The sequence below is a fragment of the Dromiciops gliroides genome, chromosome 3, assembly GCF_019393635.1.
Source record: "Dromiciops gliroides isolate mDroGli1 chromosome 3, mDroGli1.pri, whole genome shotgun sequence".
Lineage (NCBI taxonomy): Eukaryota > Metazoa > Chordata > Mammalia > Microbiotheria > Microbiotheriidae > Dromiciops > Dromiciops gliroides.
The window spans coordinates 653266838-653289434 of NC_057863.1; the positions used below are offsets into that span (position 1 = coordinate 653266838).

A 22597-nucleotide genomic window follows, 5' to 3' on the forward strand; every position below is an offset into this window, starting at 1 on the left:
GAACTCCAAACCACCATTTAAGGAGAGAGCTCAGCTCACACATCTTCTCAATTCTGACCTGATGCCGCTATCTTGGGACTTCTCTGAATACCATCTATATAATGTCCCAAGAAACTTATTATTGGAATACCATCAGCCTGTAATCTTTCATCAGCCTCAGTAGGCCACCTCATCACTACTTTCAGCCTCGGATTGGAGGGCGCAGCCATGAACTCCAAACATCCACTCAAGGAAAGGGTTCAGCTCGAAATATCTCTTCATTTCTCACCTGGCTGCACTCCTTTGTCACTTCTGATTTCTCCGCCATGCTATGCCCTAGTGTCTGGTGCCTTTTTCCTAGACCCTTTTCAGCTTCTTTTTGTGTATTAGCTTCTCCCTTGAGATTGTAAGCTCCCTGAGGATAGGAATCTTCTTTCTTTTCTTTTTGTATTTGAATCCTCAGCCCTTAGAACAAGGCCTGGCATACAGAAGTCGCTTGTTAAATGGTTTTTGATTACTGACAACCCAAACATTTACATCTGATTATCTTGCCTCTTATTTTACTTTAAAAATTGAGGCCATTTGGGGCAGCTAGGTGGCGCAGTGGATAGAGCACCAGCCCCGGATTCAGGAGGACCTGAGTTCAAATGCGGCCTCAGACACTTAACACTTACTGGCTGTGTGACCCTGGGCAAGTCAATTGACCCCAATTGCCTCACCAAAAAAAAAAAAATAAATAAATGCACAGGAAGGTGGGTTAGCTATACCAAATCTGGAATTCTACTATAAAGCAGCAGTCATCAAGACTATCTAGTACTGACTAAGAAATGGAGTGGAGAACCAATGGAATAGGCTAGGCACAGGAGACACAGTAGTAAATGACATTAGTAATGTACTGTTTGATAAACCCAAAGACCCCAGTTTCTGGGATAGGAATTCAGTATTTGACAAAAACTGCTGGGAAAGCTGGAAGATAGTATGGCAGAAGATCATAAAAAAGGGAAAAGGACCCACATGTACAAAAATATTTATAGCTGCTCTTTTTGTGGTGGCAAGGAATTGGAAATTGAGGGGCTGTCCATCAATTGGGGAATGGCTGAACAAGTTGTGGTATATGAATGTAATGGAATTCTATTGTGCTGTAAGAAACGATGAGCAGGAGGAGTTCAGAGAAACCTGGAAGGACTTGCATGAACTGATGATGAGTGAGGTGAGCAGAACCAGAAGAACTTTATACACAGTATCATCAACATTATGTGTTGATCAACTGTGATAGACTAGATTCTTCTCACCAATCCAATAGTACAAGAAAGTTCCAAAGGACTCATAATGGAAAAGGCTCTCCAAATCTAGAAAAAAAAAAAAAAGGAACTGTGGAATATGGATGCTGATTGGACCATACTATTTCTTTTGTTCTTGGTGCTGTTGGTTTTCTGTTTTGAGGTTTTTCCTTTTTGCTCTGATTCTTCTCTTATAACATGACTAATGCAGAAATATGTTTAATGTTATTATGTATATATAACCTATATCAGATTGCCTGCTGTCTAGGGGAGGGGAGAGGGAGGAGAGGGAGGGAGAAAAATTTGAAATTGGAAATCTTATATAAACAAATGTTGAAAACTATTTCTACATGTAACTGGAAAATAATAAAATACTTTTATTTTTTAAAAAATGTAATGGCCCAGGGCAGCTAGGTGGCGCAGTGGATAGAGCACCGGCCCTGGAGTCAGGAGTACCTGAGTTCAAATCCGGCCTCAGACACTTAATACTTACTAGCTGTGTGACCCTGGGCAAGTCACTTTGCCCCCATTGCCTCACTAAAAAAAAAAAAAATGTAATGGCCTTTTCCCAGTTCTAATCCTTATTGACCTATCTGCTTTATTCAACACTGCCACCTACCCTTCTCCTCCTTCGTTAGATTCTCATTCACCTGGGGAATTTTCTTTCCTACTTTACTTCCCACCTGTGCACCCACACTTTCAGTTTCCTTTGATGGCTCACCCGTCAGAGTCTCAGTGACTCCTGAATCAGAGCTCTCTCCCTCCCACTGAGGCTCTGGGGAAAGTTTGAAGGTTAGGGAGTTGTGACTCATTGGTAAAGCAGAGAATGGCACCCCAGGACATTTGGATGAGATGGAAGCCTGGACAAGAAGCAGGGGTCTGGCGTCAGCTCAGGAGCCAGGCCTGGCAGGGAAGCATGTCACTCAGCCAGAGGTCGGGCCTGATGAAAAGGGCAGCCAAGCAGAAACAGGGCACTGGGCAGGGTCCTGGCTCAGACCTCCTGGGGCTTTTCACATGCATAGCAAATTTGCTTCTAGGAAGAAGAATGATCTTGGCTACCAGGGCTCGTTTCCAGCTAATCTGCTCTGGGCAAGGTCCAAGCACCCCACCCTGCCTTGCCTTTGCCTGCCTTTTAGGCCCCAGAAGCCTTAAAAGCTTTCAGTGGCATTCAGGCACACAACCTGGGGACTTTGCCTGCTTCTTGGCCAGAAACCCTGCTTTTCATCACCGAGAATGCCAGAATGCGTGGTCTTCCACCTTAGCCTCCCCACAAGCATCCAAACTCCATCCTGGGGCTCAAATTCTACCCCCTCAGGCTGGTTACAGCTAAGAGTAGGTGGTACGGTAGATAGAGCACTGGCCCTGAAGTTGGGAGGACCTGAGTTCAAATCTCACCCTAGACACTAGCTACATGACCCTAGGTAAGTCACTTAATCCCAATTGCCTAAACATCTGGAGCCATCCTGATGTATATCTTGCCACTGGACCCAGATGGCTCTAGAGGAGAGTGTGAGGTTGGTGACCTTGCACCACCCTCCCTCACTTAAACCCGATTCACTGCAAGTCACGATATCACCTTCCCATATCATGGTCCTTGCAGAGAACAGTAAGAACTCCACCTCTCCTGTTCTTCACCATCTCTTCCTGCCTCCCTGTTCTGGGACTCAATATATGAGGGCTGAAAGGCTAGGAAGGGTTCAGAAGTCTTGACAATCATAAGTGACACATGAAAACATGGTCTAAAACATCAATAATAAGAGAAAGTCACATTAAAATGATCTTGCATTTCTTCACCTGCCTTCAAATCCGTGAAAATGGCAAAAAGGAAACTATCGATATTTTGTTCTCTTTAATTTTGAAATTCACAAACATGAAATAAAATGAGCACTTGAATTTTAATTTTTTTCCCCACTCTTTATTCTTTACCATTCAGAAAATCTGATAACAGCAGTTGTCAGCAAATGATTATGACAGGTGGAGATTCATTAGTAGTAGGCCTCCACCAGTCTCGGACGACCATGGATCAGCGCCTTGAAGAGCCACAGGCCACAGGCCACAGTGTGGCTGTGCAGTCCGATAGGGGAGCTGCAGCTCCTGAGTGACTTATAACCGGTAACTGCTGCATCTCGTGTTGTATCTACCCCATGAGGAGTAGCTAAAGTGTCCTCTCCAGGGTGCTGGCCTGGGCCGATCAATATGGAAAACAAGCTGTTGCCCATGCAGCAGGTTTTCCGTCTCCGCGACATTGGTGGATCCAAAGGAGAGGCAGAGCCAATCCAGTTTGGCACCAGTGCCGCCGCAGGAGTTGCCAGAGGGATGTGATGTCCAACATCCAACTGCCTAAGGGACTCCGACTCCTGATTTTTCCTCGGGGTTAACTCCCAAAGCCTTTCCCATATATGGGTATAGCCGCAAGGCATCGGAGCTTTCAAATCAGGGTTTCCTTCCCCATGCAGCTTGCCTGCCAAGGCTAACAAGCCCCACCTGCCTGAAGCGACTGTTTTTTGTTGTTGTTGTTTTGGTTTGTTTTTTTTTTTTTTGCGGGGCAATGGGGGTTAAGTGATTTGCCCAGGGTCACACAGCTAGTAAGTGTCAAGTGTCTGAGGCCGAATTTGAACTCAGGTCCTCCTGAATCCAAGGCCGGTGCTTAATCCACTGCGCCACCTAGCCGCCCCTGCGACTGGTTTTTAAGGCGCCAGTGACTCGCCGTCGCCCCTTCTCCTGTTAGTGGAAACAGTTCTGCCACGAGAAGGCCAGGAGCTGGGCTTTGGTTGTCAGAGGCTATTTGAGATGCACGCTATTCGAGCATTTGAGAGAGAGTGGGAGCTTATCCCCACTCCCACCCCGGCATGACAAACCTTTGGTTCCAATGGAGACTCACTAAACAACAGTATTTTGCAACAGTATTTGTTCTCGCTTTTTCCCAAACATCTTCACTATTTTACAGCTAGCTCATAGATCAGCCAGATTCTCTCTCTTAAATTTTTTTGCTTATTGGTGAAGGCAAACTTATTTCCAATGAGCTTTGTTAAATATATCCGGCTTTAACCCAGCTCATTTCAGGTTTCACTGAAATTTTCTGTTTCATGGTGTATTTATGTTCCATTTGATTCATATACCAAATTTGGCTCAGCCACTGCCCAATTGTAAGGCATCCTATCCTAGTTTCTTTGTCATAACAAAAGGAGTGGTTACAAATATTTTTGTATACTTGGATCCTTTTCCTGTTTCTTTGATTTAAGGGAATATGTCCTCTGGGGTATCACTGAGTCAAAAGGTTTAGTAACTTTTGGGGTGCCACAGCATCACCAACAGTTAATGTGCCTGTTTTCCCAGAGCTCTTCCAACACTGGTCATTTCCTTTTCTTCTCATCTTTGCCAATTGCATGGATGCAAGGGAAAACCTGATTATTGTCTAATTATTAGTGATTTGGAGCATTTTTTTCTTAGGATTTTTTTTTTCTTTTAAAATGAACGTTTATTTCCCCCACTCTGAACTCTTAGTGATTTGGAACATTTGAACACTTCATTCAGATCCTTTCAATCCTCAACTATTGAAAATGACTCCTGATTTACATTGGTCTCAGTTCTCTCCATCTCTTGGATATAAGTGACTTTAATTGGGCATTTTTCAAGTAACATTTAATAAAGTTTCCACTCTATAATTTCTCTCCTCATTAGAGCTTCATTCATTTTATTAAAACATTTAAATTTTCTGTAGTTAGAATAATCTTTTAAAAATCTGTATCTTGGATTATGAATTCTCCTGGTTATAGTTGTAAAGAGTACCTGAGTTAAATTCTAATTATTTAGAAAAATTGTTTTTGATCAGCAAAAATTCCAAGCTACCTCAATCTGAGCAAGAAAGGAAAACCATCCTGTCTAATCAAGGAGAGCATTGCAGGAGATTCTGCTCTGAAGGAGGAGGTCCCAGAGCTGGAGTAAGGAGGGAGGAAGAGATGGTGAGATGGTGAAGAGGGGAGGTGGGGCTCTGGGGTGGGCAGGCTGTGGGGTGGGATCTGAGCCCTGGGGTGGAGTTTGGATGCCTGGGAGAAGGCCAGGGATGGAGGGCGGGGCTGCCGGGTAAGAAGCGGGCAGGGTCCTTAGCTTGTGGCCCCCCGGGCCGTAGGAGGAAAGCGCAGCCCCCGAGCGCTAAGGGGCGGAGCAGGGCGGGGCTCTCGGGCCTGGGAGGAGCCGCCCAGAGCCGGGGGGCTGGAAGCCGGAGCCCAGGGAGCTGCGATCAGCCTTCCTCCCGGAAGCAAACCTGCAGTGCACGTGAAAGGCCCCCGGAGGTCCGAGCCCGGACCCTGGCCAGCGCCCTGCTTCTGCTTGGCTGCCCTTCCCACCGGGCCTCACCTCCCCGTCCGAGCTCTGGGTGAGTGCCCTGCAGGGGCACCAGGAGCACCCTGCCCTCCGGCCCCTGGGCCGGCTCCGGCCCCTGCTGCTTGTCCGGGCTCCCCATCACGTCCCAGGTGTCCTGGGGCTCCATCCCCGGCTTTTCCACTGGGTCCCGCAGCCCGACCCTCAGCGTCGCCCAGAGCCTCAGTCGGGGGGAGAGCCATATGTGGGGTGCGAACCCCCTCCCTGCCCCTTGGGTCTCTGGGACCGTGGGTGAGGGGAGTGGGACGGACGAGGAGGAATCAGAGGGTGGAAAGTGTATCTTTACTGTGTCCGGCCTGCCGCCCTCCCCTTGTGGCTGGATTCTGCCCCGAGGGCAGGGTCCTTGTAACCCCTTTGGGACCTCACCCTCTAAATCCTTGTAGGGCAGCCCCCTCCCCCCAACCTGGGGAGTGAAGGGAAAGACGCCTCCCCCTCTGGCATCCTGCTCCCTCCCCTGCTCAGCCTGAAGAGGACCAAGACCCGGCCCAAGCGGGAGCCTGAGGGAATGGCCCCTGGACCCCGAAGACCCCCACGGCAGGTGAGTGCAGCGCAACCACAGACTTGACCGACGTCAGCAAACGTGGTCGTTTCCGTGGATCTAGAAGATTGTGAAGCTGCCTATCTCCCTTATCTATCATTCCTTTAAAAAAAAATGAATGGAAAAGAGTAGTGACAACATTGCCCCGCCCCCTTCTGTGTTTTGAACTGTTTGATTAGTTCTTCCTTAAGTATCAGTAACATCCCTCCCCCCACCCCTTGCGGTCCTCATGGTTTTAATTTTTAAAGTTCTTTAACACAACTGAGCGTCCAAGAAAACCACCTCATTCATTAATCTCCGTATCAGATAAATTCTTTGTTCTCTTTTTGCTTCTCACACTCAAACACACACCTCTTCCTCCCTCTTTCCCTTCTTCTATGTTTCTTTTTGCAAAGCTCTCCCTTGTAGCAACTGGAGGTCAAGAAAAAACACTGCCTCCCGTCTGGACAGAGCACAGCCCTGGTCTTCCCCAGATGGGTTCCTTGGCAGTGTTGTAGTCAGAGCAAAAATCTGGTCCGTTTTACTCTGCCTCAGTTCACAGGAGTCTTCCCGGGGCCCTCTCCATTTGCCATTTTTTAGGTTAAGTCAATCAGCATTTAGAAAGTGGCTTCTCTGTGCCAGACAGTGATCAAACCTCGTGTGGATGATACACTGGAAAGAACAATCCCTCCCTCCCTTCAGGGAGCTGCCAGTCTAATGTGGGAGAGACAACATGTAAGCAGCTGTGCCCATAAAAGCTGTATACAGTGTAGGTGGGAGGGGAAGGATCCAGCAGTTTCAGGGACCAGGAAAACCTTTCTTTTAGATGGTGAGACTGGCAGGAAGCCAGGAAGTGGAGGAGAGGAGGGAAAAAATTCCAAGCTTGAGAGACAACCGGGGCAGCTAGGTGGCGCAGTGGATAAAGCACCGGCCCTGGATTCAGGAGGACCTGAGTTCAAATCCGGCCTCAGACACTTAACACTTACTAGCTGTGTGACCTTGGGCAAGTCACTTAACCCCAATTGCCCTACCAAAAAAAAAAAAAAAAAAGAGAGACAACCAGCAGGAAGGCCCAGAGCCAGGACCGGGACACACCTTGAGGGGGGATGTAGGTGATGGTCCTTCCTCCTTTTCCTGTGGTTATCTGCACACACATACCTACTTGACCCAGAAACCTACTACAATAAGTAGGTCTGGGTAAGATCTAGTAGGTCACTTAGGTGGGGAAAGGTGGAGGAAAAGAACTATTTTAAAAAGAAAAAAGGATTCTTAAACTGTTAAGACTTTTAGCATAACTATTAGAATCAGACCCAAGAAAACAGTTTTCTTTCTCAGTCAATTAGCATTTCTTAAACTACTACTGGCCTTCTTTGACCTGATTAAAAGAAGAGACTGAATTCCTGAAATTCTGCCCATTTGTGGTGGGGGAAGAGAGGTTCTGGAGAAATTCCATATCTATCCATGTCCAAGAGGCAGGCTCTAAATTTAAGGATTATAATAACAGAAAAAATTCAGTCAGTTATTTCCCTCCAGATAATTAGAGTATGGGCCTCATAGGATTGCTGTGAGGACTAAGTGAAATGTTATTTGTAAAACACTTATCACAGTGACCACAATGCAACAGGTGCTCTATAGATGCCCATTCCTTTGCATCTCTCCCTCATAATTGACTGCCCAGTCTCTTGTCACTCGCCACTGGAGTGCATCCCTATTCAAAGTAATTTTCCTTAATTAGAGATTTAACTACTTGACCACTCTATTCAACCAATTTCAATAGCTCCCTTTTGACTTTAGGATTAAGTATCAACCCCTCAGCCTCAGCTTTTAGAAGAATATGAAAAAGCTACTGACATCATCCTCCAGTCAGGGTTGGCTAAGGGGACAAAAGGCTCAGGCTGTTGCTTTTACTTCCTGGTGTTCTGAGGACCCACAGCCACAGTGAGCTCCAGCTGTGCCCAGATGCTTGGCCAATATGTTAGAGCCTGATGGGGGCTTCACTGAGTCAAACCAATTATCTTCTTCCTCAGTGTTGGTTCTTGTTGAATATCCTGTTCCTGCTCTGGCCAAGCAGACCTGCTGTTAACTGTTGATTGACTTGGGAGGGTCTGATGTTCTCATCCAGAATCTAAACTCCTAAGGTGCCCCTTGAGTCAGGCCCATCCCAGAACAAGGGCTTCCAGTCTGGGGAGAGGTAAGGAGGGTCTGGATGAAGGTGGTTGCTGTGTGAGTAGAGGGGAGGGCTCAGATTTGAGAGATGCTTGGAAAGTAGAAAAGTCAAGACTTGGCAACTGATTGTAAATGTGGGTAGGGGACGGAGAGGATCCCATGATCATGGCAGCTTTCTGAACCTAAGAGACTGGGAAAATGGTGTTGGCTTCCATAGAAAGAGGGAAATTTACTAGAGGGGGAAGGTATAGAGTTGGAAAATTAGGAGTCCTTAGACACATTAAATTTAAGTTGTTTTTGAGACTTTAAGTTAGAACTTTCCAAAAGGGGATTGGTGATGGTACAGAAGCACAGCAGAGGTATTAGGGCTGTCTGTAGAGATCTGGGAGTCATGTGCATGGAGATGAGAACCCAGTGAATCCCAAGAGAGTGAGGAGAACCCAGGGCCCAGGACCAATTATAGGGTAATAGGCAGAGTTAAGGACTGTCATGTGATTCATGGGCCATCTAAGGAGGCTGAAAAGGTGTGGGCAGACAGGTATAAGAGAAAGCTGGAGAGAAAACCACCCATATGGATGAGAATTCTAGAGGAGGGGGTGGCCAACTCTGTTGAATAAAGCAGGGAGATCAATGACTATTATCACTGAGAAAAGGCTACCAAGAAAAATGCCCACTGTGTACCAGGCTGAGCTTAGTGATGCGGGTACAAAAAGAATCAAACAGTGGTTTCTGTCCTCAAAGAACTCAGTCTAATGGGGGAGACAGCAAGCAAACAAATATATACAAGCAAGCGACAGGCAGGATAAGTAGTCCAAAATGAAAAGAAATGTCACTAGAATTAAGAAGGTTTGGGAAAGGGGGCAGCTAGGTGGCACAGTGGATAAAGCACCAGCCCTGGATTCAGGAGGGCCTGAGTTCAAATCCGGCCTCAGACACTTGACACTTAATAGCTGTGTGACCCTGGGCAAGTCACTTAACCCTCACTGCCTCACTAAAAAAAAAAAAGGTTTGGGAAAGGCTTTATATAGAGAGTGGGATGTTAATTGAGGCTTAAAGGAAGCCAGGAGGAAGAGGATTCCAGCAATTTTGGACAGGAAGAGAAAATTCATGGAGCCTAGAGACTGAGTGTAGTGTTTCTGGATTGCCAAGGAAGCCGTATCATTGGATCATAGAGAAGATGGCGGGATGTAAGGTATAAGAAGACTCTAAAAGCTGGTGGTTTCTACGTCTTAAAGGTCTTTGAATGTAAGAAGATTTTGTATTCGATCGCAGAGATGATAGAGAGCCACTAGAGTTTATTGAGTAGGGGAATGACATGTTTGGACCTGAGATAAAGAAAAAATCACTTTGTTGGTCAAAAGAAGGATGCACTGGAGTCTTGAGGCTGGCCAACCCACCAGAGAGTTATTGCTGTAGTCCAAGGATGAGCGTCTTCACCAGGGTGGTTACAGCATCAGATAAGAGGAAGAGCTTTAATTGAAAGATGCTGTAAAAGGGAAATGAGGAGGTATTGGCAACAGATTGGATAGGGGAAATGAGAGATAGGAGACAGATGCCACCTAGGTTGTGAGCTCCAGGGACTGGGAGGATGATATTGCTCTTAACAGCAATAGGGAAGGGTGGAGAGAGGGAGAGCTTCAAGGGAAAAGATAATGAGTTTGAGATGTCTAAATGGAAGTTGGGATCATGGGATCAAAGGTAGCTCAGGTTGAATGGACTCGATTGTTAAAGTAAGAGGCAAGAAACTCAGAATGATTGGGTCAGTAGCCAGTAAAATTTACTAAGTATTTACTATATGCCAGGCATTGTACAGGATTCAGATACCAAAAAAAAAAAAAAAAAGAGTCTCTGACCTCATGAAACTTACAGTTTCAAGGGGGAAAACTACACACAAAATGAAGCCCATGAAGGAGAAAACACACGGGACACTGGGGCATGGTGGAGAAGTCAGTCCGAAGTCCCAAAGTAGTGCAGCCAGGTGAGGTCTGAATTCAGCCATCTCTTTAAATGTAGGTTTGGAATTCATGGCCCCACTCTGATCAGGGAGGCAGAAGGTCGTGATGGCATGGAGAACTACAATTGAAAAGCTGTTACAGGATGATGCTGTCCCAATAATAAGCTTCCTGGGTAGGAGGAGAAGGACTTCTGAGAAGTCCTGAGGTAGTGGCATCAAGTGAGAATTGAGATGTGTGCACTGAGCTTTCTCCTTAAATGGAGACTGGGTGTTTGTAACCTTGCCCTACAGTGGTGAAGGATGTATGTGGGAGGTTTGAAAAAGAAGTTTGCAACAGTTTCTGTTGGGAGAGAATCAATTGGGCACAAATTATCAATCATTAAAAGCACTGCCTTCCTATAGTGAGAGCCCATACCATGAATAAATGGTGTGCAATGAAGAATTGTGACTCAAGATTCCCTAGTGAAAAGGGATTCTTGAGCATCTCAAAAAGTGGAAATAGACCAATAAACACCTTAGTTTTTCAGAAGTTAAATAATTTGGAAGTAAAGTAAGTTAAAAGAGAAATATAGATTTCAAAAGAGTGGACATCAGATGTGTTAAAGAAGAAATCAAAATTATGAAAGTGAAAAGACAAGTATTATCCACTGTATCGAGAACTGTTTCTAAGTAATAGAACCTCCAAAAAAGGAAGTCATAATGCTAATAGAAAAGACAGATTACAAAATGAGAGAGCATCATCCAAAGACATGTTCTACATGTAGCAGGTTGGGAAAATAGTTGACCCCTCTCACATTTTCATATCTGGTCAATGTCTTGTATTTCATCTATTTGTCTGCCACTTACTCCCCAATGTCCTAGACTTTTAGTGGTATGTTCAGTTGACTTATTTCTCATTAACTGATCATTTCTTTCTCATGAATTATCCCAGTTTCCAATCCCAGGTAATGAAATATATTATTATATTTTAATAAAACAATGAAACCCTCTTTCCTCATTATACTCTTATTTCTGTATAATGAAATTTGAAAATTAATGAATATATGCCATTAAGACGTGAAAGCGATCATAAAGCAAAGACGTGAGATGTTTCGGTTTGACAAGTTTTAGTCATGGTCACCTCAAACCCTCAATATATAAATATATAAATAACTCTTCACTTGACTTGTTACTATCTCATACTACTCAGTACAGTATGGTCTCTTTTCTCTCCTCTCTTTGTCTAAAGAATCCTCTTCATGTTTTCATGTAGATGAGAACTTATTTCAGATTGTTAGGAAATTAACTAGATTATTCCTCTTTTCTTTGCTTTCTTCTCTTCAGTGATCACAGGTAATGTCTTTACCCCCCAGAATACACAGTACTTGCCAGCTTCTCACAAACTCTTCACAAGATTTTCTTAACATATAATTATTAGAGTTCTGATGAGGAAGAAATTTCACATCACCTTCTCTCTTTCTCCCTCTACAGAACTTCACACCTCAGCAATAGAACACATACCTTCTCCCTGATTCCACAGGGAGAAACACTTCATAGGAAGCTGAAAATATTTGTCAATTTTATTCCAACTGCAAATAGAAAATGTTTTGCCTCAGTATTCCACTGGGCTTTTAATGACTGTGGCTTTAAATGTTGGTTTTGACACTCATAAGTCATGCGACCTTTAAGAAATCCCTTCTCTGTGCTTGTTTCCCCCTGTATATTGATGAGGGTTGGGCTAGATGAATTCTGAAGTCTCTTTCAGCTCTAAGTCTTGTGAATTCTGATGGTCAGGACTCAATGACATTCAAGGACGTGGCTGTGGATTTCACACAGGAGGAGTGGTGCCTCTTGAGCCATTGTCAGAAAGAGCTGTACAAGGAAGTGATGGTGGAAAACTCCAGGAACCTGCTCTCTGTGGGTAAGCACAACTTCCCTGGTCACTGAATCTGCCGTCAAAGGAGTGTCTTCCTTCCCAAGTGTACAGGTTTTTTAGAAACACAAAAGGGGTGGTCTCTCCACAGGGTTCTCCTGCTCTGTGGTTTTCCCAATAAAAAGTGTGCATTTTATGATAGGAAGCTGGGACTTTCCTTTGTTACTCCTGTAGCTGGATCTCTCCTATTTTAGGTATCTTCAGGTTACAAAATGAGAAAAAGGGCTATAGATTCTCAGACTTGGAACTAATCTTAGAGGTTATCTAGATTAGCCTTTACCTGGACATGAATTTTTATCTGCAAAATCTCTGAAAAGTGTTCATACATGGGGGCAGCTAGGTGGTGCAGTTGGATAAAGCACCAGCCCTGGATTCAGGAAGACCTGAGTTCAAATCTGGCCTCAGACACTTGACACTTACCAGCTGTGTAACACTGGGCAAGTCACTTAACCCTCATTGCCCTGCCCCCCCCCAAAAAAAAAGTGTTCATACAGGTTTTCCTTCAAGATGGGCAGTGAAGGGAACCTCCTGCCCAAAAAGGTCAGTGACTGTTTCCTATGTGGGATGCATATAGTCTCTGAAATGGCAGCTAGGTGGCAGAGTGGTTAGAGTGGTGGGTCTTGCATCAGCAAGGCTCATCTTTGTGAGTTCAGATCTGGCCTCACGCACTTACTAGCTGTGGGACCCTGGGCATGTCACTTAACCCTATTTGCCTTAATTTCCTCATCTGTAAAATGAGATGGAGAAGGAAATGGCAAACCCCCTCCAGTATCTTTGCCGAGAAAACCCAAAATGAGGCCATGAAGAGTTGGACATGACTGGAAACAAAAGTCTTTGAAAAGCCCTTCTTGCTAATAAGCATCAATTTGTAGTTCATGTATAGCAGGGTTATCTTTCTTCTTAGTCCATTCTTTCTTCAGATTCCAGCAGAGATGGTGGGAAAAGGGAAGGGGAAAGGAATTTATATAGATCTACAATGTGATCCTCACAACATCCAGTGAGTTTGGTCCTCTTCTCATTCCCATTTTATAGTTGAGAAAACTGAGGCCAAAAGAGGTAAAGTGATGCTCCCAGGGGGATGTGGCTTCTAATTGTCCAAGGCTGGATTTGAATTCGAGTCTTTCTGACTCCAGGCCCAGGGTTCTCACCACTAAACCACTAGCTGGCTGTAACTTCTATGTGTGGGCCAAAATTTGATATACAGAGCGTTAATTGGGTGACTTGCCAGAATATTGGGGTCCTGGAAATATGAGGGACCTTTTAGGTTCACCTTCCCCTCTGAACTGCCCTTTTTAGATATTTCTCCCAGGCCAATAAGAAAGGAACTTTACAGCTTTAATTCACAGAAAGCTCAGATTTTATTACTTGGGAATTAATTAAACAACAAAGGTGAAACTAATAAAATCAAAGATAAGGAAATAGGAAAAAAGAAATACAGATAAATACTCTTAACTCTAAACTTAGCTTATGCAATCCCCAGATCGTTTCCAAATAAGCTAATTCAAAGGAATTTAGGTTTTTCCGCAATTAACTCACCAAAACCTGGACAGTCTGCAGTTGCTTGCACCACCAGAACAACAGTCACCAGAGAGAGAGAGCATTCCAGAAGAACCTCTGCCTCCCCTCATGGAACATTCAATCTTCCTTCCCCAAAAGGGGAGGTCCTTCAAAAACTGCCTATGGAGAGCTCTCCTTCTGACCTCAGTAGTATATGTAACTTCAGGGTGGGCCAGGTATGGCCCCTCCCAAATGAATCAGCTAAAAACTGCAATAATAATTTTATTACAAATAATTTTTACCACATCTAGATGGTGGAAGCTATGGAATAGAACTATCTTTCTAGGAAGGAGGTAGACAAAGACAGAATTTTCTTGTTCCAAATTGGCTACATGAACTCCTCCAAGCTCCCAATAATAAATACTATGTCAGAGGCAGCTAGGTGGCGCAGTAGATAGAGCACTAGCCTTGGAGTCAGGAGGACCTGAGTTCAAATCTGGCCTCAGGCACTTGATACTTGCTAGCTGTGTGACCCTGGGCAAGTCACTTAACCCCAATTGCCTCACCAAAAAAAAAATAATAATAAATACCATGTCAACCACACTTGAGGAGTCCTAGGAGAACCATCCTGTTGTCCTTGCTTACATTCCCCTTTCCCTACAGAGGAGTGAAGTACAAGTTTCTCTCCTCATCCCTTCCTTATTCCCCACACCAAGGAATTCCAGTTCTCAGAGAAGATTTGCTCTCCCACTTTGAGGAAAACGAAGCATCGTGGATCCTGGATCAAAAAGGCTCAAGGAACTTCTCTCTCGGTGAGTGAGATGAAAGCAAGAATATGAACTTAGTCACCCGAAGAAGCATCTTTATTGTAGTAAAAGGAATGCTGGGTTTGGGGGCAGGAAGGCCTGACTTGGAATTCTGTTTTAGATGTTGTTTAGCAATATAACCCAGGGAAAGTCACAGAACCTCTGACCCTGTTTCCCCATCTGTGAAATTAGGAGGTTGGACCCCATGGCCTTTCACTTCCCTTCTAGTGATAAATCTATGATCATATAAGATATCATTGTTTAGAATTTTGGAGCATCCATTCAAAATGGGCTGAGGGGGGCAGCAAGGTGGCGCAGTGAATAAAGCACCGGCCCTGGATTCAGGAGGACCTGAGTTCAAATCTGGCCTTAGACACTTGACACTTACTAGCTGTGTGATCCTGGGCAAGTCACTTAACCCTCATTGCCCCACAAAACAAAAACAAACAAAAAAACCAAAATGGGCTAAGGCTGTCCCATCTCTGCACTTTCCTAGACCCTCTTCAAGTCAGCAAGCATTAAGTACCTAGTGTGTGCTAGACACTTTGCTAAGTGCCATAGATAGAAAGAAAGGTGGGGCAGCTAGGTGGCGCAGTGGATAGAGCACCGGCCCTGGAGTCAGGAGGACCTGAGTTCAAATCTGGCCTCAGACACTTAACACTTACTAGCTGTGTGACCCTGGGCAAGTCACTTAACCCCAATTGCCTCGCCAAAAAAAAGAAAAGAAAAAAAAGGCAAGGGACAAGTGCTTGTTCTCGGGGAATTCACAATTCCCGAGGGGAGACAACATGCAAATTGTTCTGTGGAGTCTTGATATAACAAGGATAAATTGGAGCTAAGTAAGAGAGGGAGGGCAGCTAGGTTTTGCCATGTATAGAGTGCCAGGTGTAGAGAAAGAAAGACTGATCTTCCTAAGAGTAAATTTGACTTCAGACACTGACTAGCTGTGTGACCCTGGACAAGTCATTTAACCCTGTTTGCCTCAGTTTCCTCATATGTAAAATGAGCTGGAGAAGGAAATGGCAAACCACTCCAGTATCTCTGCCAAGGAAACCCCAAATGGAAAGAGTCAGATATGACTAAACAGCAAATCAAGAGAGCGAAGGCAGGAAAATAAGAAAGGCTGGAAAAGACTTATTGTAGGTAAGTGAGGTTGTAGATAGGACTTCAAGGAAGCCAGGATGGACATTATAACTGTGAAGGATGGCCAAGGAAAACACATGGAGTCAGGAGATTGAGGAGCCTGTGTAAGGAACAGAAAAGATTATGGATTATGACATGTGCAAAGGAGGTAAAGTGAAAGAAGACTGGAAAGGAAGAAAAAGGGAAGACAATGAAAGGTTTTAGCCACCAGAGGATTTTGTCTTTGATCTTGGGGGAAGGAGCCACTGGAGTTTAGTGAAGATAGTGACATGATCAGAAGTGTGATTTATTTAGGAAAGTGAATTGAATGCTGGGTGGAGGATTGAATAGACTGGAGAGAGAATTGAGGCAGTGAGACCAACCAGCATGCTTCAGTTTGAGGTTATATAGGTGTGTCCCCCCAAAGTGGCCGTGTTGAGAGAGAAGTGAGTGTATGGAAGAAAGGGTCCAATAGTAGAATCTAGGACTTTCCAAAAGATTGAAATGGGGTTTGTGAGTATGACAGATGATGAGATAACACCTAGGTTGTGAGCCTGGGTGATTGGCGTGGTGGTGTCCTGGATAGCAGTAGAAAAGTAAAGACAGGGCAGCTAGGGGGCGCAGTAGATAAAGCACTGGCCCTGGATTCAGGAGGACCTGAGTTCAAATTCGGCCTCAGACACTTGATGCTTCCTAGCTGTGTGACCCTGGTCAAGTCACTTAATCCTCATTGCCCCACAGAAAAGAAAATCAAGGACATGGGAGGATTGGTCTAATATAAGGAGTTTACTTTTAAACATGGGAGGAGGAGGGCCAGAAGAGAGTTGTGTCTCTAGAATATAGAGAGAAGAGAGGATCCAAGAAAAGGGGTTGATTGACAGTGTCCAAGGTGGCAGAGAGGGCAAGAATGAGGATTGGGAGCATGCCATTGGATTTAGCCATTTGGGCATTACTTGGAACTTTGCAGAGAACTGTTTTTTGGTTTGTTTGTTTGTTTGTTTTTAAACTGGAACAAGGAAATCAGAGGCCAGACTGCAGAGTTTCAAAGGGACTAAAGACAGGAACCGAAGACACCAATTATAGATTGGCCATCTCTAGGCTGGTTGTTCCTCATTCTCAAAAAGGACCCAAATGACATCAGTATGTTAAGGTCAAGGTGCAGTGTGTCCCACTGACCGATCAGACCAATATGAGCTCAGAAGGCTCTTCCACAGGTCGGGCACAAATAGTCCATGTGAACATTTGGAAGTTGAATTGACTATTATGCTTTGCATTTTAAAAAATACTTTTATATAAAACAACATTTGTAAGGGATAAAATCTTTATACATAAGTTTTTTCTTTCTACCATTGGCACATTGTCTACATCCTCACAGAAACTCTGCAGAAGATCTAGTTTATGGTGCCAACCAGATCCTTTGAAAATCTGCCCAGTAGAAGAATGGCAACATTAGCAGAAGAAAAGTTCAAATTTTAAAATAGCCTTAATACTGGAATAAGAGGCAATATAAGGTTGGTTTGGGTTTTGGGGGGTTTTTGGGGTAGAATGATTGCAGTAGTCCCTGATGGTTTTAAGATGTCTTATAATGTCCATGCCTAGTGAGCATGTATTTCAAAGAACCTGTCATTTTGAGTGTGGTAACACAAAGATTTTGTAATACCTTGATCATAGCTTTGATGACATGCAATTACAAGGTAACCCTGGAATGAGGGAACTACTTTGAACTACTCTGGTGCAAGGTATTATAGAAAGCAAATGTGGGTGTCTATATAGCTATGACTATCCACTGAGAATTGCTATGCATATTAATGTCAAACCTTTCTGGCAGTTTGGGAACAATTTGATAAAGGGTGAAAGGACAGAACATGTTTTACTTGGTCAGAAGAAGTCAGGGTTTGATGTAATCATCGTATGCCTGACCATGATGATTTGGAATCACTGCATTTTAAGAAACCTATTTATTTTATTTTTATTTTATTTTTATTATTTTTTAATTAATAAAGTATTTTGTTTTTTTACATGTAAAGATAGTTCTCAACTTTTGTTTATACAATCTTTACAATTTCAGATTTTTCTCCCTCCCCTAGACAGCAGGTAATCTGATATGTTTTTTATATACATATATATATATATATATATATATATATATATATATAACATATGTGAAGGATGTATATATATATATACACATAATAACATTAATCCTATTTCTGCATTAGTCATGTCATAAGAGAAAAATCAGAGCAATGATGAAAAACCTCAAAATAGAAAAAACAACAGCACCAAAAACAAAAGAAATAGTATGGTTCATTCAGCATCTATACTCCACAGTTCTTTTTTTTTTTTTCTTGGATTTGGAGATCCTCTTCTATCATGAGTTCCCTGGAACTCTTCTGTACCATTGCATTGGTGAGAAGAATATAGTCCATCACAGTAGATCAACACACAATGTTGATGATACTGTGTACAATGTTCTTCTGGTTCTGCTCATCTCACTCATCATCAGCTCACGTAAGACCCTCCAGGTTTCTCTGAACTCCTCCTGCTAATCGTTTCTTACAGCACAATAGTATTCCATTGTATTCATATACCACAACTTGTCCAGCCATTCCCCAATTGATGGGTAGTTCCCTATATATTTTAGAGATGAGGCCTTTATCAGAAGTACTGGCCACAAAAATTGTTTCCCAGCTTTCTGCCTCCCTTCTAATTTTGGATGCATTGCTTCTGTTTGTACAAAAAATTTTTAATTTAATGTAATCAAAATCATCCATTTTGCATTTTATAATATACTCTATCTCTTGTTTGGTCATAAACTGTTTTCCTTTCCAAAGATCTGATAGGTAGACTATTCCTTTTAAGAAACCAATTTTTAAAAAAACCAAACCCTATTATGTTTGAAACATGCACATCCTTATTGTCCCAAAGTAAAAATGTATTTGTAACAAAGTTGTGTTATTACTGCTTATGGTGCCATTAAAGAATTTTTAGCCTAAATCTCTTAGAACTCCCAATGTGAAGAAATGCTGCTAAAAGACTGTCAATTGGGGCAGCTAGGTGGTACAGTGGATAGAGCACTGACCCTGGATTCAGGAGGACCTGAGTTCAAATCTGGCCTCAGACACTTGATACTTACTAGCTGTGTGACCCTGGGCAAGTCACTTAACCCCAGTTGCCTTGCCAAAAAAAAAAGACCATCAATCATGCTGCGTACTTTGTGAAAGAAGGGTGATGTCTGAAGATATAGAATGAGACAAATAATATTTTTGAATGTGGGAAATGGATGGATTTCTTTTTATTGTCTTTGTTACAAAGTTGTGCAGTAACACTCTTGTGCCTCCAATGAATAAAAAGAAATAGGATTGGCAGGGAAATTTCATTATGCTCAAAGATATGGTTGATAATAAAATAATATCAGTTGTTAGTATATATGTAGCAAATGGCATAATATTTATGGATCCAAGTAGTCCATAAGAAAAGTTGAACGTAACACTAAAAATTAATATATGACAGCTCAGCACTGTAAATTAACAAAGGATGACCCAGTTTTAGTGCATCAAAACTGGTCAGTATAGAAAAGCATAAAGTTTAACTTAGCACAACAAACTAAAGAGAATAATCAACATAAAGCATTTGAATGAAGAATTCAAAATGAAATGGGGAAACGACATTTAGTGCTAGAGAAAACACTGAGTCTTGGGCTTTGATTCTCACCTTCAGGGAGTTAGTCATGTGACTTTGCTATTCTGAGTTCTTGGTTTGAGTTGTAAAGTGTAATGAGAATCCTCCCTTGTTTGTGTCATAGGTTTGCTGGGAGCATCCAGTCTTGTTGTTTGTGAAGTTGTTCTTAAATTAAAATATCCTGCAGGTCTTAGCTAATGTCATATTCAATTGATTGACTTTGCCCATTAAGTTTGAAAACTCTTCTTTTTGATTGGGGAGATAGAATCTCAGTTTCCTTCCAGTGTTGGGAAGAGTGTGCGCACGCGCGCGCGTGTGTGCATGTGTGTGTAAAACTATGTTTGTTTTCTTCAGATGCAGAGACCAGGTTTGACATGAAGGAGATAACTACAAAACTGACCATCTCTGTGGAAGAATCTTACCAGCAAAGATTCATGAGTGACTTCAATTTGAGAAAAATTTCTGACTCAAATATCAAGATAGAGAAAAATCAAAATAGTAACTGTGAATTTGATAAAAGTACAAAGGGTTTCAGACAATATTCAGTCCCAATTCAGTGTAAGAAAATGACTTCAGAGAATGATTGTTTCCAGCATAGTGATGATAGGGAAAGCCTCATTCAAAAGGCTGGGTTTATTCAGTCTTATGAGAAGCCCTCTCAAGTGCATATGTATCAAGGTTTTCAACAGGAAATGACCTGTGACCTCATTAGACATCAGAAAAGTTGTACTAGAGAAATGCTTTATATATGTAATGAAGGTGGAAAGGCATTCACACAGAATTCCAAACTAGCTCAACATCAGAAAATCCACACTGGAAAGAAACCTTATGAATGTAATAGATGTGGAAAGGCCTTCCGAGACAACTCCAGTCTTGCTGTCCATCAGAGAATCCACACTGGAGAAAAACCTTATAAATGTAATCAATGTGGAAAGGCATTCACACAGAATTCCAAACTAGCTCAACATCAGAAAATCCACACTGGAGAGAAACCTTATGAATGTAATAGGTGTGGAAAGGCTTTCCGAGAAAACTCTAGTCTTGCTATACATCAGAGAATCCACACTGGAGAAAAACCTTATAAGTGTAATCAGTGTGGAAAGGCTTTCACACAGAATGCCAATCTTTTTAAACATCAGAGAATCCACACAGGAGAGAAACCTTATGAATGTCATCAATGTGGAAGAGCATTCCGAGAAAACTCCAATCTTGCTGTACATCAGAGAATCCACACTGGAGAGAAAATTTATGAATGCAGTCAATGTGGAAAGACTTTCACAAAAAAGTCCACTCTTGCTATACATCAGCGAATCCACTCTGGAGAGAAACCTTATAAGTGTAATCAATGTGGAAAGGCTTTAGCAGATAAAGCCCATCTTGTTAACCACCTGAGAATCCACACTGGAGAGAAACCTTTTAAATGTAATCAATGTGGAAAGGATTTCCGACACAACTCTAGTCTTGCTGTACATCACAGAATCCATACTGGAGAGAAACCTTATAAATGTCATCAGTGTGGAAAGGCTTTCACTCAGAAGGCCAATCTTTTGGCACATCAGAGAATCCACACTGGAGAAAAACCGTTTGAATGTAATCAGTGTGTAAAGACATTCAGAACAAGATCCAGTATTAAGGAACACCAGCGAATTCACACTGGAGAGAAACCTTACAAATGTACTCAATGTGGAAAGACTTTTAGACAGAGCTCTAGTCTTTATCTTCATCAGAAAATCCACACTGGAGACAAAACTTAAGATTGTAATCAGTCAGGAAAGGCCTACCTAGATAGGGCCCAGTTTGTTTACCATCTGAGAATCCACACTGGAGAGAAATCTCATGAATAATAAAAGTGGAAAGACTTTCTGATAGAATTCCAGTCTTGCTGTATATCAGAGAAGTCACACTGGGAAAAAACCTTATGTGATCAGTGTGGAAAGATTTTCCGACAGGGCCCCTCTTGCTCAACATCAGAAAATCCATACTGGAGAGAAATCTTAAGAATATAATCAATGTAGAAAAGCCTTGAAGTAATAGTCATCCCTTGTTTCCCATCAGAGAATTCCTTTTAGATAGAAATTTTTTCACCATAATAAATGAGGAAAAGCATTCAAATAGAGTATAGAGCTTGTTCAAGATCAGAACATTTATTCTGGAGAGATGCCCTATATGGACTCAATGGGGGAAGGCCCTCAACCAGAAATCATCTCTTTATATCAGAGGATTCATAGTGGAGAGAAGCCTTACATATTTGCTCAATGGAGACATGATTTTCCCTGGAAAAGGTAGATGACTCGACATGAGTATATTCATTAGGGGAAGCTTATAAGAGCCATGCCTTTTCTCAATGTCAAGACCTTTGTGTAGAGCTTATACTTGATTATATATTGGAGAAATTGTGCTGAAGATAAAATTTATGGGCCAAAGTAATGAGGGAGGCCTCTTGCCGCAATTTAGACTTTGTTACCATAATTCCTATGTTGTCTCTGTCCCCAAATATTCTTTAATCTACATCTTATGCTCATCACCTCTCATTCAGGAGGCAGGTAATGCATATCTTGATAAATCTGTGATAGTGGTTCATTATCACAATACTCTGAGGTGTGACATCTTTCAAACCGAATTGCCTTGACAACACTGTTATTGTTATCATTTGTCCCTAGATTCAAGTCACTGCACACTGCATTAGTTCAGACAGTTCTTCCCAGCTGTAGGTAAGACACCAGAGTGGGATGAACAGTCCTGAACAGGGCTTGGACAAGCCCTCACACCAAACATGTAATAGAACAGGGGGATGTCCAGACAGAATGAGGTTAGCTTTGAAAGTGCCAGGTTGGATATTTTAATTACTCAAGAAAATCTAGCTATTATAATTTGTTTCTGTTTTGTTTCAGGGTGTATATAAAGTGCTTCTTCCATTTCATGTTTGTGAATTTCAAAATTAAAAATCATGAAATATTAATGGTTCCCTTTTCCTTTTTGTCATTTTCACCAATTTTGAAGGCATGACAGGAAATCACAAAATAATGCTAATATGACTTTTGCTTACTGTTGGTACTTTGGAATGTGTTTTCATGTCATCATGGTTGTCAGTATTTTCAAAAACTTCATATCCTTTCAGCACTCATCTATTAGCAGTGGCTCTTGGTATATACTGGTATCTATTCTCAATATATTTTGGATAAAATGAATTTTTTTGGTTATTTTGACATAACATTTGATATATTCTCCCCTCTACATTTTCTCTGAGTTCCCTGAATCCACCAGCCCATTTGGATTTCCATGCTATCTGCCTCTGTACCACCT

The 22597-nt window shown here is 42.5% G+C and overlaps 1 protein-coding gene across 1 annotated transcript; it reads left to right on the forward strand.

Annotated features, from left to right (window-relative positions):
- Positions 1–2111: 2111 nt before the first annotated feature.
- LOC122748316 (zinc finger protein 883-like) lies at positions 2112–22597 on the forward strand. The gene is made up of 6 exons (XM_043993977.1): positions 2112–2192; positions 5264–5342; positions 6023–6177; positions 12050–12176; positions 14402–14497; positions 19649–22597. The coding sequence occupies exons 1-6, from the start codon at positions 2112–2114 to the stop codon at positions 21046–21048; spliced, it is 1938 nt and encodes a 645-aa protein (XP_043849912.1). The 3' UTR covers positions 21049–22597.